The sequence below is a fragment of the Zootoca vivipara genome, chromosome 16 (assembly GCF_965207765.1).
Source record: "Zootoca vivipara chromosome 16, rZooViv2.hap1.1, whole genome shotgun sequence".
Taxonomy (NCBI): domain Eukaryota; kingdom Metazoa; phylum Chordata; class Lepidosauria; order Squamata; family Lacertidae; genus Zootoca; species Zootoca vivipara.
Genome location: NC_142599.1, coordinates 19,745,654 through 19,764,422, shown reverse-complemented (window position 1 = coordinate 19,764,422; position 18,769 = coordinate 19,745,654). Strand labels below are relative to the sequence as shown.

The 18,769-nt window shown below is 47.5% G+C and overlaps 1 protein-coding gene across 1 annotated transcript in view; it reads left to right on the top strand.

Moving 5' to 3' along the window:
• The first annotated feature begins 374 nt into the window (after positions 1–374).
• Positions 375–18,769, top strand: part of TBC1D10A (TBC1 domain family member 10A) — a 38,284-nt gene continuing 19,889 nt past the window's right edge. The window contains exon 1 of the mRNA XM_035098031.3: positions 375–805. Within this exon, the coding sequence (XP_034953922.3) occupies positions 411–805 (395 nt within the window). The 5' untranslated portion in view covers positions 375–410. The remainder of the gene's footprint in view (positions 806–18,769) is intronic.

The window sequence follows — 18,769 nt, the reverse complement described above, 5'->3', positions numbered from 1 at the left end:
TGGGTATAGGATTGCAGCCTGCTGTTGAATACATTTGAGCTGCATCTATTCCACAGGACCGTATCACTGGAAAACACCTCCTTCCTCTCCTCCACCGCCCGCCCCTTCCGCGTTTCTCCAAGTTTTGTGTTACGTGGAAAGTGAATGGAAGAGGAGTGTGGAGGAGGCGAGGCGGGTGCGGAGGAGGAAACACCGCGCTCCTGGTCAACTGGATTGGCGGGTGAGAAGCAGGAGGAGGAGAAGGGGGAGGTGTTTAAGCGTTTTATTGATTGGCAGCTCGGACAGCCAAGAGCTTTGCCGGCTCGCGCTCCCTTTCCCGCCCATTTTCCATTCAAGAGGCTTGCGAGGCCGCCGGCTCTCGCCCGCGCCTGAGAGCCAATGCTGGCTGCGTAGGGGCGGGCTAGGGAGCGATGGCTCAGCCAATGGGCGTGGCCGGATCGGCTGAGGGAGAGGCGGCACGGCCGGATCGACTGTGGGTTTCGGCCGATGGCGGCGCCCCTTCCTTCCCGCTGAGGCGGCCGCGTATGGCCAAGAGCCGAGCGGGAGGAAGCGGCGACGGCGAGGCTGCCTCTGCCGCTCAGGCCAGCGGCATGGGCTCTGCGCCCCGCGGACCCCTGGCCGAGGCGGAGGAGGACGACGACGCTGCCGAAGACGAGGCGGCGTCGGCGGCCGCGGCGAGCGAGATGGACTCGCGGAGCTCGTTCGGCGGCGGCGGCGGCAGCAGTAGCTCCGACGGCGAGCGCCGAGTCGACAAGTTCGGCTTCCTCGTCGCCGACAGCGGAGACGGAGCAGAGCAGGAGGCGCCGTGAGTGGCGTGGGGCGGAGGGTGCGCGCTGGGCGCTCTTGCCATGGGCAGGGGCACTCTTGCCCCTTTCGGGAGTGGGTGGGTATGAGCTCGCCTCGAGCCCAGGAGTGGCCGGCCAGAATCAGGAGGCAAGTGGTATTCGGTTCCCACCACTTTGTAGCAGCCTCCAGTGCGACAGAGGCGCTCTCGCCATGCGCAGGGGCACTGTTGCCATTCCCCGGAAATTGGCCTGTCTCTGTTATTGGCATAGGTTCCATCGTCGCCGCCGGGCCCCCTCCAATAAAATATATGAGGGGGCCGCCCCCACCCACAAAGTTGGTGGACATTGCCTTTCGAAGGGTGTGTACGTGCAAAGCACCATGCGATCGATTATACGGGGTGGGGCTTACTTGCCTCTCCCAATATTTTATTCAAGTTGGCATCCCATATTGTTGAGGAGGGTGGTAGGTGGAAGTTTCTGTCTCTCTCACACTCACGCACACAAGGCACTTTTACCATGGTCAGGAGGTACTCTCTGTGCCAAGAATGATAAGCCGTGGTAGGAAAACCCTGTGGAAGGGAAACTGCAAGTGGTAGCTATATGTTTGTGGTGTAGAGGCGCTCTTTCTGTGGGCAAGGGTACTCTTCCCTGTTTGGGAGCTGGCTTGTGTCACTCCTGGGGGTGGGTAGGTGTGGGTGAGGGTGAACAGCTGGTGACTTAAGTTTCTGTAACACACCCACCCACCAGTGGGCTGGGGTTTGCACCCAAAAGTTATAACCCCCGGTTGCCTTTTGAGGAAATTGGCTTGTCTCCCTTCCTGGAGTGGTGAGGGCCAGTTTCTCTAAGCCCAGTGGCGCTGAGGCAATTTTCGCCATGGGCAGGAGCACTCTTGCCTTTCTGGGAATTGTCCTGTCTTGCTGGCGGGCTGGGTGGGTGAGGCTGGACAACCAGTGGCTGTAAATTTCTGTAATCCCCAGCAGCCAGGGCAAGGGGGCACTCCTTTCGTGGGGTGAGGAGGGGGTGCTGTTTGCATCCCAGAGGGATGAGCCCTGACGGGGAGCCCTGTGAAGGGAGAATGGTCTATGTGTATGCATGTGTAACCCTGATGGCCAGGGGTGCTCTTTCCTTGGGCAGAGATGTTCTTGCTTTTGTGGGCCGTGTTGAAAGTTGTTTCTAGGCAGAAGAGAGGTGGGCAAGCAATTGCTTTAGTAGTAAAGCACAAAGAGCTGCCTATTTTTGTAACCTCAAATGGGATGGAGGAAGCTTTCCCCATGGGCAGAGGTTCCTTTGCTTTTGAGAGTCTCATTGTATCTGAGGATGACCCTAGGCTGAAGAATATCGCTTTTTGCTACAGATGTCTGTTGCCTTCAGAGAGGTGCCAGGGCTCCAGCCTGCCTAGATTGGGGTGTGTCCCACCACCTGGCTTGGAGGGATGTGTGATTAAAGGGATTCTGAGGACCTCTTGTTACTTTAAACTCCACTGTGGCCCAGAATAAAATAGGGCCAAGCCTACTTGGTTGAAGCCTCCTATCTAGCTCCTCCCTGGGATGTCCCAGGGCAGGGGTAGGCAACCTCAGGCCCGTGGGCCAGATGCAGCCTAATCGCCTTCTCAATGCAGCCCGTGGACGGTCCGGGAATTGACGTGTTTTTACATGAGTACAATGTGTCCTTTTATTTAAAATGCACCTCTGGGTTATTTGTGGGGCCTGCCTGGTGTTTTAACATGAGTAGAATGTGTGCTTTTATTTAAAATGTATCTCTGGGTTGTGTGTGGGGCATAGGGATTCGTTCAACCCCCCCCCCCCATATAGCCCATCACATGGTGTGAGGGATGGTGGACCAGCCCACGGCTGAAAAAGGTTGCTGACCCCTGTCCCAGGGTATGGTTGAGTAGAAGGCACTTTTCAGGAGCTTGGGTTTTCACACTTTTTCTTCTCCCATCTCTCTATTTAGAACTCTTGAGTCTGGAAACTGGTTTAGGGACTGAGTACAGGGACCCAGGTGGCGCTGTGGGTTAAACTACAGAGCCTAGGGCTTGCCGATCAGAAGGTCGGCGGTTCGAATCCCCGTGACAGGATGAGCTCCTGTTGCTCGGTCCCTGCTCCTGCCAACCTAGCAGTTTGAAAGCACGGCAAAGTGCAAGTAGATAAATAGGTACCGCTACAAGCGGGAAGGTAAACGCAGTTTCTGTGTGCTGCTCTGGTTCGCCAGAAGCGGCTTTGTCATGCTGGCCACATGATCTGGAAGCTGTATGCCGGCTCCCTCGGCCAATAACGCGAGATGAATCCCGCAACCCCAGAGTCGGTCACGACTGGACCTAATGGTCAGGGGCCCCTTTACCTTTTTACTAAGGCATGGAATGGGGAAGATGTGTAGATTTTGGATTGCCAGGTTTAGGGGCAGCCTCCCCTGTTCTTCCCAGTGAGGGGTGGAGGAAAAATGGAAATTGTCTCAGTGCAACAATAGTGAGAAGTTGTTGCTGCTGAGCCTCCCCTCTTAACAGTACCAGAGCCCTTCTGAGACATTAAAACAACTGAGGGATGGAGGCTTTGGCAGCAAACCCAGTCTATGGGCATCTGGGCCACAAGTGCCTGAGGGTGACCAGAGTGAAACACCCCCCCTTGTTTTTGATTCTGGATGACATGGGAATTGCAGTGCAGGGAGTATTCTTGTTTTGAAGTCAAGAGGAGCTTTGTCTGAGGGTAGCAGAGTAAGGCGGGCGTTAGAAATGCAGATGTTTGGCTTGGGGAATGGATCTTGATTGCCAAATCCCCCTTCTCTGGGATACCTTCATCCCAGTCTCCATTGGGTGGGTGATGGCAGTAGGCTAGGGCTTGCTATATGGGTCCTCTTGAAATCAACCTCTTTTCCCAAGTATTCATGCACTGTTTTGGAGGGGGTGCCCTCCATCGTAGGATGTTTTGACTTCTTATGTAAGCTCCTTAAGTTGCAGTCTGTGTCCCTTTACTCTATCTGAACCAACCTGGAACTGGGCTTCCTCAAAGCAATTTTCCAGCTCAGGGGCTGGTCTGCTGTAAAGCGTAGATGATCATGTCCAAAGACATACTGAGTTATGAGTCTCACTGGGCAGTTGTCTTGGATAATTACCCTTCTTTCAGTTGACCGTGAGGCAGGTTAATGATTGTAAAGCGTTTTTTTCTGCTGCGCCACAGAAGCAGCAACTGTTTTGTTTTGCTTTGCTTTGTATGGATTTGACTCTGTGGCCTGCTTCCTCCCCATTCTGAAAGAAGACAATTGATGTAGAGGAAACATTCCCTTCGGCATGATTTTTTTTTTTTTGGAACTGAAGAGCATGATATCCTCTGAACTGAAGTAAAGGTGGGAGGAAGAAGCCATGTAACCCGTGACACTCTGGGGTGGGCGAGCCTGGGGAATGATTAATGCACACCTTGCAAACGAGACGTGTATTGCATTCCAACATCTCTTGTGTGAGAGTAGGTACACCTGTTTTGGTGAGAGCAGGGTCCCTGTGGAAAGGTAGTAAGCTGGCTAGCATCAAACACCTGGCCCATCCCAGCCAGTTGGCACTGTTCACTTACCCACGTGATGCTGTAAAAAGCATGCCTTGATAGCAATATTTCCCATAGGGCAGCCTTCCTTTCATAGGCACCCAGCAATTAAAATATAACCCAGCCTTACCAATAGACCCACAGATAATTTATTATATTTCTATAAGGCATTTATTTACTTTTTATCAGATGGATCCTGCAAAGCAGTTTACAATAATGTTAGTACAACGAATCGAGACAATAAAAATTACACATGCAAATGTGTGTGGGGGGGGAGTTTTGAAGCAGCTGTTTTTCGGCTTCTTTTTCTGCTACCCTCGGGGCAAAGGGGTGCGTCAGAAGCCTCCCCCTGGGGGGAGGGGGAGTCATGGCTGTTTAGATCAGGTGTGGGGAACTTTGAACCTCCAGATGTTGCTGAATGACAGCTCCCATCAGCCCTAGAGAGCATTGCCAGTGTTTAGGGATGGTGGGAGTTGCCATTCAGCAACATCTGGAGGGCCAAAGCTTCCTCCCACCTGGTTTAGATTACCAGCCTGCTTGCCAATGCATATGGATGTACAGTATAGTCATTTGTGGCACATTAAAAACTTGAATGCATGCTGAAGTGAAGAGGCTGTCTTTTCCCGCTTCCCAAATGATTCCCTGTTTGATCATGTGGAGAGGTGATTGGTTTTTTGGGTTTTTTTTGCTACAGGTGACCAAGCCTGCCATGTCCAACCTTTGTGAGTTATAGGGACAAGATGCCTTGCTGCGAAGGGGGAAAGAGTACTGTTGAGCCTCGTCCCCCTCTTCCTAGGATAGGAGCATTGGGTCCTTTAACTGCAGAACCTAAACTATTGAGCTTCATTCAGTGAGCTGTGACTCACAAGTGGTTTGCAAATGGACCTTGAGTGGGGTGTATCAGTGGTGCCGCCACTGTCTCATTTCCCCGCTTAAAACAGCTGCTTTTTTCAGGGTAAAAGCAGGTGTTAGGTGCGGAAATAGCCACACTCCACTATGCAGTGAAGCTGCTTTTGGCCACTTTTGCACACCGGCAAGCAATATGATGGTTCAGACCACCTGAGGGGGGAAGCAGAAGCAGAAAAGGATAAAGATATGAAATAGAAGCTTTTCTGCGGCATAATGGGTCAGTGTGACTGGCTGTTAACCAGAAGGTTGGTGGTGGAAGCTCACCCAGGGAAAGCTGTGGGCTCTGTGTTGAAGCCTGAGTTTGAAGGTGGATCCTGGTTGGCTGTAAAGGAGTTCAGCAGAATTGGATTTGTTTTTGTTTGTTTTTCAAATGGGCTTGTCAATTTCACTTTTGCTGTCAGAAATGAGGAAGTGAAAATGACACATCCTGTTCACTACCCTGGAACAATGGGAGTGGGGGCCTGCAAACAGTATGCCAGTAGGCGGATTAAAAATCACAAGAGCTTCACAGAATGGGTGAGGGAGAGAGAAATAGGAGGGTAGGCTTAAAGCAGTGAAAACACCCTGTTTTTGTTTATTTTTAAAAAAAACATAAATTGGGATTAGAACTTGTAAACGGGGGCTATACTGCGAGGGAGCATTGAGCCTACACAATACTGTATATCCAAAATCTACTGACAGTGTAGGCGTTGGACATGAGATGGCAGAGGAATCTGTGTTGCTCAACTCTGATTTCCCTTTCCGCTCATGCCTGGAGCATTGGCCTATATGTATTAGATATTGCCACTTATTAAAAGGTTGCCTGCACTGTCTGTGCTTTGCCTTCTTCTGGTAGGAATCTCAATGAATGTGGTAGCTGGAGAGAAACTGGTATTTTCCTAGCAACTAAAAATAAAATTGTGGCACTGCCTTCATTGAGGAAATACATCTTGGATACTCGCTTTTGGTGTGCATATACCTAGCTCTGAAATATTGTCCAGCACTTTCTGACTGCCTTGTGTTGAAAGGAGCAGGGGCACAACTGGACAGCCTGATCATCCAATCACAGCAGACCTGTTAGCTTTTACTGTGTCCCCAAATGCTACCCCTTGTTGGGGGTTCCAAGATAAGCCATTGCTTACCGGGCCCAGTTGACTTAATTTAGTTGCTTCTAGTATTGAGAGGAGATCTGGTGTGTTTAGGAAGAAAATAGTACGCTGAATCAAAGATACTTACTTGAAATGTCTGAGATGAGCACTGCTGGTATTTTGGACTAAAGGGGTTGGAGTGTGGGTTTCTCTGGTTGAGTTCATGGAGACTAGGAGTTAATATTTGCCACCCACACATAGCAAACGGTTGATGTTCAGGGCTGTTGGAGGATATGCAGACTGAGTGAATGTTGCTTTTTATGAGAGCCTTTGCCAGACTGCGAGAGCTCCTTAACATGCAGGAGGAGTGTCTGGAATATGTAGCAGAGGAGATAAGTGAGAGTGAAGGAGAGAGCAAGCAGCCACTACTCCAGTGTGCTGGTGCCAGAGCTACTCCCTCTTGTTGCTTCGTTGATGAGAGCAGGAATCTCATTTTGCTGGGAGGCTATGCTGTTGCACAAAACACCCAGAAAACGTTGGAACAATGAAAGGAGATTTGGGAAAGTAGTCCCCGTTACCTTGGCTGCTCTGAGTGTGGTAGTGACTCCCAAACTGAGTGCTGTGTCCCCCACTACCTCTTTGAGCTCAGAGGCCCCATGAGGGATTGATCTTGTCCCCTGGTCATATGAACAGTGACATCAACTTGAGGGCGGGCCTTAGGATGTATCGGGATTCCACAGTTCAGTCTGCTGCAGTACCGTGGATGGGCACAGCATTACTGTAGCCTAGAAGCATCTCCATTAGCTAGGGAGCATGGTGCCATCCCTAAGTCCTGACTGACCAATCCAAAGGGTATGATCAGAGGTTTGGAGGCAATATTAACTGGGCTATTTTGCAGTCTTAAGAGTTCCAGGTTCAGGTCCAGGTCCAGGTGATCAGGAAAACCTATGTGCATCTGATAAGTACCCTTGAATGATGACAAACTGGAACAGGCACCCCCCAACTTGGCCCTCCAGCTGTTTTGGGACTACAATTCCCATCATCCCTGACCACTGGTCCTGTTAGCTAGGGATGATGGGAGTTGTAGTCCCAAAACAGCTGGAGGGACGAGTTTGGGGATGCCTGATCTGGAACATAAGAGTCCGCCTTCTACTTCTCCCCACTGGAAATGGAATGAATGAGAAGATGGGGTTTTCCTCCCTGGCTGGAGCCTTGACAAAAAATTGCTCCTCTTAAGGAACTGGCAACAACAAAAAGTCAGATAGCAATTTAAGGGAAAGACCCCTAGGAAGCTGCCTTATACTGAGCGAGGGCATTGGTCCATCTAGCTTAGCATTGTCTTCATTGACAGGCAGCAGCTCTCCAGGGCTAAAAGAGGCCAACAAACATTTGAGTCAAGGCGACTGTATGCAAAATGCATCTCTTAGGAACTTTCATCATGATCATTTTTGCTTGGAGTTTCTGTTCTAAGCAAAACAATTCAATAATAATCTGAGATGCAGAGTATCCTGGTAGCCATCAGTGGATTTAAAGCTCCATTCAAAAGAAACAAAATCATAGAATCCCCAAGCTGGAAGGGACCCAAGGGTCATCTAGTCCAACCTCCTGCAATGCAGGAATCTCACCTAAAGCATCCATAACATATGGCCATCCAACCTCTGCTTTAAAATAGCATAAGGATATAAGGTTTCTTCCATCTTAACCTACCTTCCATTAAACCTTTCAAAAGCATTTCAGAAGCTCTCCAACTCTGCAGCTGTGAGGTCTAAAGAAACCAACTTATTTTCTCACGGCTCTGTGGCAGTTATCAGAGTTTGATTAGAGGCTTGTAGCCCCCCCCCCCTTTCTGTTTGTGGTGCTTTTAGATCTCTTCACATTCCTAGGTTGCTGGCACAAAGGTTGCAAGTGAAACCACTGACTTGGAACAAACAGTTACTGAGACTTCTGCTATCTCAGGCTTGCAGATAATTCCACAAACCTAACCTATTACTTATTTTTGGCTTATGAGCATTCAATAGCCTATCCTTTAGCCCACACATAATGCTGTAGTGTTGCTTGTTACCCGACAACAGCCTGAAAGGAAACTGAATGATCCAACAACAGCCTCTCTCTTCCTGTTTATCAGACTTCCCTTACCTGGTGACCAGGAAGGCAATTATTCCACACTGCAGGTGAGCAGCAAGTGGCTGTTGTGAAAGCTACACACTCTCATCTTATTCTCATTGCCTAATCCTTGTTTCATGAACTGCCCTGTAGCTACAGGCACTTTGCATATGCCACGGGGCATGCTAAAGGGCTGCTTCATTCCATAGCTGGAGTCAAGAACCTAGGAAGTTGCCATGCTAAGTCAGGCCATTGCCCTGTATTGACCACAGTGGGGCTGGGGAACATTTTTCAGCCTGAGGGTTGCATTCCCTCACGGGCAACCTTTCAGGAGCCACTGCCAGGTGTGGGCAGGGCAAAGGGGTAAAAAATAGATGGGATCAGAGGCAAAAGTGGCTGGAGCAACACATGGCTCTTTCCTTTGTACATTACTCTGTTTTCCAGACAAGCATACATCAAAAGGTTCTCTACACACCCCTCTCCCCATCCAGGTAGGAGAGAGCATTGATCACAGTTTAAGGACATGTTGGGAGGTGAAGCCTGGGGAGGAGGCATGGCTAGGGAGAGGCCTGAGGTCTGGATTGAGAGACCGTGCTGCATAATTTATATGCACGCACATAGAATACACATCCTGTTAATGTGCGAGAAGCGGTTTGGTGCCTTTTCCAGATTGCTCTGATTTTGCTGCAGTTTTAAATATTACTTTGGTCCAAAGTCTCTCATTTCCAGGAAAGATGGTGACAAAGGGACTAGAGAACAGAAAAACAAAGATTAGAGGGAGAACAGATGCAGCTGTGTTAGGAGGCAAATACATCCTGCTTGGATGGGTGCCTGGGGGCAAACAGTGGAAGACCTCCGCAGCTGGGAGGTTGACCAGCAGACTGCATTAAGCACTTTGAGTGGTACATTGAAAGTATGCTTAATGTAGCCTTCCCCATTCAGGTGCCTTTCCAGACCCCCTTCTTAAAAAAATTGAGAGGTTTTGTTTTGTTTTTCAAGTTTTGTTTGTGATTTGGGAGTTGCCTGTTTGGGGCTGTGCATCTGCTTTTGTCTTTAGGTTGATGCAGGAGGCAAAGTACAAGACACTTTAAACTCGCATAAGGGTTACCGTACGTTCCGGGGATATGGGCATAGCTAAGATTAATTTTAGGGAGGCAGACTATATATTGGGGGGCAAAACAGACAATTGGTCAGTTAGCTGCAGGCAATAATACTTCAGAATACCAGTTGCTGGAAACCACAGGAGGGGAGAGTGCTCTTGTGCTCAGGTCCTGCTTGTGGGTTTCTCAGAAAAGGCATCTGGTTGGCCATTGTGAGCAAAGGATGCTGGACTGGATGGGCCACTGGCCTGATCCAGCAGGCTCTTCTTATGTTCAAGGAGGGAAGGAAAGGGGGGTGGCAGAGAGAAAAAGGCAAGGTATTTCACCCCAGATGTCAGACCTTTCCCCACCCATTACCAGCAAGTGGCCCCCACTTGATTACCTTTGAAAGGAGTATAACCTTCAATAGAAAGAAAGTTCCCTGTCGTTTCAGTAAATGAGATAAACATAAGCAATATCTTTGCAAAAGGCAAGCAGCCTTGAGAGTTCACCATGCACAATAAATGAATAATAAGACCTGGACAGGGCAGGTCTCCTTGTGGGGAGATGTCATGTAATATTATGTTTGCATACAAACATACTGGGTGGGGCATACCTGTAAATTGGGTGTGGGACAGCTCTTAAATATTCTCATTTTTTATAAAAAAAGAACAGCATCAGTTCCCCCAAAAGCAGATGTCCAGAGCCCTCTTCCCTCCTACCACCTTGTCTGTGTTATCCCTCCACAATCAGGAGGCTGAATGCCAGTTGCCAGGAATCCAGGTGGGGAGAGATGTGTTGCACTCAGTTCTAGCTTGACAAGCTTCCCATTGGGGCATCTGACTGGCCAGAACAGGATGCTGGACTAGATGGGCCACTGGCCAGGCTCTTCTTTTCCGGCTGAGCCAAATACATGTAGAAATCCTTCTTTAACTAGAAACTATTTTAAAAGCCTAGGTTAAAGCTCATTAAGTCATCATTTTGCTGCAAGTGGACATTATAGCCCTAAAACTGGCCGCACCTACGAAAGATTGACTCAGAATTGTTGAGGCAACACACTCCTGAACTTGGAGGAAAAGCAGAACTTCCTTCATGCTAAGTTGCAACGACCCATTTTTTACCTCAATAGTTGTTTGCAAATGGTGCAGGTCTAATATGCCTTTAGAGTTGGGTAAACAATTTCCTGCATCCTAAGGGCAGAGTGAGATGTCAGGTTCTGGGCATCTGTCATTTAAAGTATAATGTGGGGAGCTGTCCTCCCCATATGTTTTGACAATACTTGTACAGCTTGCCTGTAAATAAACATGTCTTTCTAAAATTGGATTTATTAGCAGCTCATCCTCATCTGTTCTGTGCTGACAAACAGCATCAGAAGCAAGATCTAGCCTAATGAATCTGGTGGTTTGCTCTTTTTTTAAAAAAAGGAGGGTAAGTGGTGTGTGTGAACTGTGGGTTTAAAACTAGGTCAAAGCAGGGCCTCTGCTCCACATTAAAATCCCATCTAGTTCCTAAAGTAATGCTGCAGTAGGCAGAGTGGTGGGATTGGGATGCTGTTGCAAAAGTGATTAGCCTGGGGGATGTGCCACATTCTAACTGAGCTGTTTTATCGCAATGAAGCAAGCGGTGCCACTGGTTTGTTTTCTGACAAAGAAGCGGAACAAATCTAGTGTGTAAATCAAGCTAAAAACACTTTGATAAAGCCAGTACATGATTGATGGGGGAGCAGAAGCTTTTATTATCTCTCACTTCCCAATACCTGTATTTGGTCATTAAAAAGCTGTTTGTGGGTATTAAGGTGGGTATGGAAAACCTTTGGCCCTCCTGACATTGCTGAACTGCAGTACCTATCATCCATGGCCATTGGCCACTTGCTGGGGCTGATGGGAGCTGTAGTTCAGGAACATAAGGGGCAACAGCGGTGAGGCAGAGGCTCCTCACACCTAGGTTAAGGAAGCAGAGGAAAGCAGCAACCTGAGGAAGTGAAATGGGAAATGGGTTGTTGAGAGCAAGGGATCAGAATGAAGGAAGGGGTAAAGCCTTATGAGTATAGGAGTCCAGAGTATAGGAAAGCTAGGGCTTAACTTGGGAATAGAAGCTGGTGACTGAAGGGGTTGGCAAGGGACGTTGTACAGTTTACAGTCCATTTTAAGCATGGTGGCAGGCCTTCTTCCAGAGTAAAAAGCTTGAAGGATTTTTCTTATGTTCTGAGATGGGTATGGTTGAGAGCAGTTGGCTTAGCAGTAAGCTAGCCGGAGGTGGTTTATTATGCTGGTGGTTGAAGTATTCCAAACTTCATTGTGTTGTTGGCCTGTGGTCAACCAGCTGGGGATTTACTCAGAGGCCTGCAGCCAAAGTCTTATATCCTTTGACTCCTCACCTCTTAAGCTGACTTATGTGGCCTCCTAGTTTTCCAACTCTGACTCCTTCCTCTGTTTTTCTCCCCTCTGCCCTCGTTCTGACCATTTCCTCTCGGACCTTCTTTTCTGATATTCTTGCTGATTACATCTCCTTCCCTAGGTCCATCCATGTGCCCTGCTTCTCTAGGGTAAGAACAGCTCAGCAAGACCTCTTTAAGAGTCAGAGCAACTGAGCTAGTGGCAGCCAGAGACTTCAGGGCAGCGCTGCTGATCACTGCCAGGAGCTTTGCCACTGGACATTACACGCTTTGCTTGATTTGAACATGACTCACAAGTTGTACTTCTTAAAGTTTGAGTTACTTTGGTGCACAATGTTGTGTTTAAAACACAAAGTACACCCCACCTTTTGGCATACCTGCCTAATCAGTTTAACTCACAAGCTTCTTCACGTATACATTACAGGTATATACAGTGGAACCTCGGGTTACGTTACCCTCGGGTAGCGTAAACTTCGGGTTGCAAAAGCTGCAAACCCGGAAGTGTTTTTTTCTGCTCGCCCATGCGCAGAAGCGGTCTACCGGTGCATGTGCAGAAGCTGGTTGAGAAAACTTTGGGATACAGCCAGACCTCCAGAATGGATCCCATTCACAACCGGAGGTACCACTGTATAAAAGGCTGGGAGGATCCCCTGCCTGAAATTTGGGAGAGCCACTGCCAGTCAGTGTAGACAACACTGAACTAGATGGTCTGACTCTGTATTTGGCAGCTTCCTATCTAGTGAAGCATGGGCCTGAGCATGTAGGTTCAGCTGGGCCTTGATAGTTAGGAAGACACATGGCTTAGATGTCTCATCTGCTCCACCACCAGTAATAGAAGTTTAGCAGGCACCAGCTACATGACGTGGGCTAGAAGAAGGCCCAGTGCTTTTAGAATCTGCAGGGAATGAATCTCTGGCAGCTATTCCAGGCTCCAGGATCTTGCTGTTCCGTTTCCGTCAAGCCATGCCAAATTCTTGTCTGCTGCAAAACTGGTTTTTTCCATCCAAGTGCAGGATTTCTGCGCATTGATGTGCACTTGGCTTAAGCATTGTCAGATAAGCAGCTTTATCTGGCTCCCTTCAAAATCTCCTTCCTACAGGAGGAGCGAGAAAATCTCTCGCTTTTGTGAAAAGGGTGGGTGGGTGTCACTTTGGAGCTGCGGATGAGCCTGCTGTTAAAGCTTGCCCGTGAATTTTGGAGGAGTTCATACTTGGCAATTCTTGTGCAAAAGAGCAAGGCTGACTATCTGCACACTGCCCCCCCCCTTCTTGAGACAATTGTCATTGACTGAAAAATGGCAGCTCGTATACAAGCAGAGACTTGAGATGCAGAGAGAGTGGGGAGCTTTGAAGCACTGACTTGGCATTCCCAATGCATCCATGGCCAGTGCATATTGAGAACTACTTTGGAGAGCCAGTGTGTTGTTGAGGCTAGAAGGTTGAGTTTGGACTGGAGAGGGCCAGGTTCAAATTCTGTCACCAGCCCTCAAGTTTGCTGGTGGGTGGGTGCGCTCTCAGCCTCACCTACCTCACAGGGTGGTTGTAGGATTAAAACGGAGCAAGCCCGGAGAAGGAGGCTGGGAGAATACCTTAACTAAAAATGCTTCTCCCAGTAGAGCCAGATTAGGACCTTAATTTCCCACCCTCCCAAAGAAAAGATTTGAAATGCTTCTTATGCCCAGGTTTCTTGCTGTCTTCTCTGCTCTGTAAGTAGAGAGGAAGCAAGGAGCCCTGAATAGTGTTAAGGTGGTGGGAGAGTGCAAATTCATCCTGAACTGTCCGCTAGAGGAAATCCAGCAAGCAGGGTGAGATGTAATGTTTGGAGAGGACCACACCCTCTCTACTGACCCTATGGCCCTCCAGATGTCATAGGACTCCATATATCCCTTTATAGAAGACAGAAACATCACTAGCAGAATTCTTGGAATCTCAAATTATGCAATAATATTCCATGTGTTGGTACCTCCCCTTGGAGAAAAATGTAACTGCCATATTTTTCGAGGCTTCTATTAAGTAAGGATTGGTGGAATGACAGAACTGTTCGTGCTGATTTTCATCTCTCCCTTTCTGCCCCTTTTCCCTCTTATGTTGTGTCTCTAAGACCGTAATATTGAGGGTGCTAACTTTTGGTGGGATTGATATTTGTAAACTGCTCTGGGAGTCCCTTTTCTCCCCCCCCCCAGCCCGTTTTAAGAGCAGAGTCAGAATCTGTCACTCAATCCAATGACTAAATAAAATACTGCTGCAGCTGTGTGTGGGTGTTCCCAGAATGGTTTGGTTATAGAATTAATGTGTGTTTTTGTTAATAAGCAGTCTTGAGCACATGGAGAGGTAGAGTTTTAGAACACATCCAATAAATAAATAGATCTTGTGGCTACTGCTTTTCCTTGGAGGTTTGCCAAAGGCAGGGCCTGAGCATCTTTCCAGAAGTGCTTTGTAGAGACTCCTATATTTGAGCCTGTTTTTGATGGCAGTCAATTCTTTATGTAGGTAGAAGCTGGGTGTAACTAGGAATGGATGAATGTGTCAATTTCATTTCTCATTTCCCCATGCCTATAGGTTCTCTTCTCTACATTTCTCCATCAGTTTCTGATTTTTTAAAAATACAGTTGTACCTCAGTTCTTGAACAGAATGCATTCCAGGAGTCCGGGAGCCAAGGCATTCGGCTTCCAAGGTACGACTGTATAAATAGTTCTCACAAAAATCCACCAGCCCTTTAGTGTGCACATATCTCCTGATAATGCTTTTTTTGTTAGCAGTTTTGCCTTATATTAAATGCCTTTTGCTATGTTTTCTACTAATATGTGCATTTTATGTATGCTTTCCCCTGATATTTGTACTTTCATATATATTTTTTTGTTTGTGAACTGCATTGCAAAATTTGGAGAAATGTGAGTTTTGAAGGGTGTCTGCTTTAAAGTTTGCATATTGTTTCAGCAAGTGTGAGTTAGGTAGGTTCACTTTCAGATTCATACCAACCCAAATTTCTCACCCCATATGTAGGTGTAATGTTGGCTTTTCCATCATCAGCCAGGAGTTGAAGAGCAAACAGGGAATTCTGAGTTGACAGAAACCCATCAGGTCTAACAGAAACTGAAGCAGCTTTTCACTGGGGAATAAAATGGGCAGGTCTTGGATGAAAGCTGCCTTGCTTATCGCTCTGGCTTCAGTTTTTATTAGACATGCTGGATTTCCAAGAATTTCATAGGCTTGCTGGCTCTCAAAACCCCTAAACTGCTGATGGGGTGGGGGGAAGCCCCTGCATCATGGACTCTTGATTCAGTAAGGCCACACGCTTCTGTGCAAAGAGCCAGTTAGATCTCTCTGGAATGTGCTGTCCTGGCTGCCCCCAGTTTTAATTTTAGTCTGGTTTGGCAGCATTGCTTGTTTCTAGAGTTATGTCTCCTTTTTCGGCAACACCCGGAAAAAATGAGTTGTGCTGGTTCTGTTAGCTGTGCCTCTGGTCACCCTCCTGCACTGAGACTGCATCTGTCAATGCAACTTTGCTTGGCTTCCTGCTCCTAGAACCTCTACCACATTCACAGATTATAATTGTCTGTTACTCCTTCTCCCTGGCCTGAAACCGGTAATCTTGCCTGGAATAGGGCCAATGCAGCTAGGCAGTGTGTCGCCAAACTGTTTATAAACTGGTGCAGATTGTATTATTAAATCAACCTGTGCAGGCTTCAAGTTCTCAGGAAGGTCAGGCAAGCACAGTTGATTTATCTGACGCAAAAAGTCAGATTTGCATTATCGGCTTTGGCAACTCTGTGGACCTGGTGCAAGCATAGCAGTTTGAATGTAGGTTTTGTGCCCAGGGTTCAGAAGAAGGAACCCTGGTTAATGTTAACTGTGGTTAGGGTTGCTGCTGATGTACCCCTTAACCATGCTTGGGATGAGTGAATTTTCTCTCTGGAGGGGATTCAACTGTCTCCTCACGATCCCTTACGAGTGAGTCAGTGGTATTTCTTGACTTGCCCATATGGGGTGTGTATGAATGAGTGGATGGAAGAGAGATTTATGGCCACAGCAGATGGTTTATATCCATTTTGGATTAAAAGGATGGGGCTATCTAGGTCAGGAGGTGTAAGAAAAACATGGCTGTTTTCTCTAGATTAAGTTTATCATTATTATTAATTACTTATTGGACTTACTAATCACTTTTTATGGCATACAATATAATATAAAGAAGCATTAAAACCAATGTAAAGCCAAAACAAAAGCTGAAAACATTGATATACATAAAAAGCAGTCTAACAAATCCCACCCGCTAACAGAAACCATGATGTCTAGCACCCTCCAAATTAAAGGCCAAAAGACTAGCACCTATAAGTAGCCTGTGATGGTGCCAGGCCTGCTTCCCTGGGAAGAACATTCTACAAGCAGGGAGCTACCACTGAAAAATGCATTCTTGTGCTGTCACCGTCTGGACGACCTGAGATGATGAACACAGAGTTAGAGCAGGCAGGCTAGAGATGGCAGGTGTGGATGGCCCTTTGCCTCCTGGTATTCCCCATGTGACTGCTGTTGGGGTAAATCAGGGGCAGGTAACCTAAGGCCCGTGGGCCGGATGCGACCCAATCGCCTTCTCAATCTGGCCTGTGGACAGTCCGGGAATCAGCGTGTTTTTACATGAGTAGAATGTGTCCTTTTATTTAAAATGCATCTCTGGGTTATTTGTGGGGCATAGGAATTAGTTCACCACCACCCCCAAATATAGTCCGTCCCACCACATGGTCTGAGGTTGCTGACCCCTGGGGTAGATTAATGGGTTAGCAGCCAAATTTGTGGTGAAAGGGGATAAGTGTTCTTTCTTGCCATCCAAGGGAAACTGCCAGGGCGTGTCCTTTCCAGTCATAGTAACACCATGATTCTGCTGACTTTGTCGGTGATCCTTAACAGACCCTTTAAGGTAGGTCACTATTCCTTCCATTGCAGTGGTGAGTGTGTGCAATTGAGGCTGAGAAAAAAACAACTTGCCTTAGGCCAGTCTGTAACAGGTAGTCATGCAGCTAAACTATTAAATCCAGAGCCTAATTACCTTACCACCACCACCCTCCCTCTTTTGTTGGTAATATGTATTGCTTCACTTACTCCAAAATGTGGTGAGCCAGTCCTGCTCCATTAGGGCCCCCATCTGCTGACTGTGGTGCTGGAACCACTGGACAGAGGCACTCATTTGTTTGATGTTTATTCAGTTTATTACCGGTAGTTGCTTGCGCATGAGAGTCTCTGAGCAACTTAAAACATTTTAGGAGTGTAAAGCTTGACATAAAATTGGGGCTGGGGGATCAGTTTGTTGCAATAAGAGCCATACAATAACCTATGGAAAGAAGATTTCAACACCAAAAACATGCCATTAATAGAAAGCACAACCGCAGTAATTCCCCAAATACCTGGGATAAATTTTTTTACCCGCCACCGAAAGGTGGTTAATGGTGGCACCAGAGAGAACCCACCAGGAAGATGTGAACTGATTTGACTTTGCTGCTGGCACACAGCCCTGTCTCACCACCTGTGTGCTAGCTCTCCTAGAAAGATTGGGCAAGGGTCATAGCTCAGTGGGAGAGCTTGAATGCAGACGGTCCCAGGTTCAATCCCTGGCATCTCCAGGTAGGGCTTGGAGAGATTCACTTTCTGAAACACTGGACAGGTGCTGCCAGCCAGTGTAGGCAGTACTGGCTCTGTATAAGGCAGCATCCTATGTTCCTGTGCTTTCACCTAGCATCACTGTAGACTCAGAGGATTGGCCCTGGTAGGCTGTTCTTGATGCGAGTTCATTGGCACACTTGAACCGGGGCCTCAAACTGTGCCTAGGTGGCATTCCTGCTGTGTGTGGCACCAGAAGGCCGTCAGAGAGGCAACCTGGTGTGTCTGCTGGCAGTGAGCTGTGCACTTACTTCCTCTTGAGGCCGTTCTGCATCCCGGCTTTTTTCCAGCCCCCATGTGAAAACAAAGGGGACCTTGTCCAGCCCCCCCGAACTCCTGATGAATCGTCTAGCCTGTTCGCAGAGGTACACAAAGGCCTGTTTAGGCAGCCCTGAGAGCCTCAAGCACAAGCAGTTGGTTCCATTCCAAGCATCGGATTAAAAGATCCCTAGCCTCCTCCTCTCTAAACCCCCCCCCCCATGAGCAGGCCTCACTGCCTCAGCCAAGTGATTCAAGAGGCAAATACATTAGAGTGCCTGTTTATCCTGCACCAAGAATGAGGAACCTGTGGCCCTCCAGATGGTGCTGGACCTCTTAGTAAAGCAGCTTCCAATGCTGGCCATCTGTGGAGAATGTTTGAGTCTTTTTGCAATGGATGGTTCCCATTTCCTTCATGCTTGGCTCAGAAGGTGTTGGAGTGCATTATAGGCTCCCTAATGCCCAGTGCCCACATCTGAATTGCATGTAGTTTATTTATTTTTTTGAATGATATTTATTTTTTCCCATCACCAAACCTGAACATTGTTCTTCATGCTTGTATACATATACATATACATACATACATATACATACACATATACATTTATGTATGTTTGTTACAATTTTTCGTATCGTATTTCTAATCCTCCTTTCCCAGAGGAAAAAAGGGAAAGGAGAAAAAAGAGAGAAAGTATCACCTTTCAAAAAGATATTCCCATACAGGCAAAAGAACTCCTTCTATATTCATTAGCAGCGGCTCGTATTGTTATTGCCAAAGGATGGAAAGAAAAAGAAGCTCCAAGAATTATAGATTGGCAAAATAAACTTCAAGAGTTTGCTGAAATGGCACAGTTAACAAACAGTTTGAGAGGAAAGGTTAAAGAAGAATTTCTAAAAAAATGGGACAGGTACAAGAAATATGTTAGAAAATATACTGAGAACAAAATTTCTATGATAGCGTTTGAGTAAAAAAGGGAAAAAATCTGTTTGGATT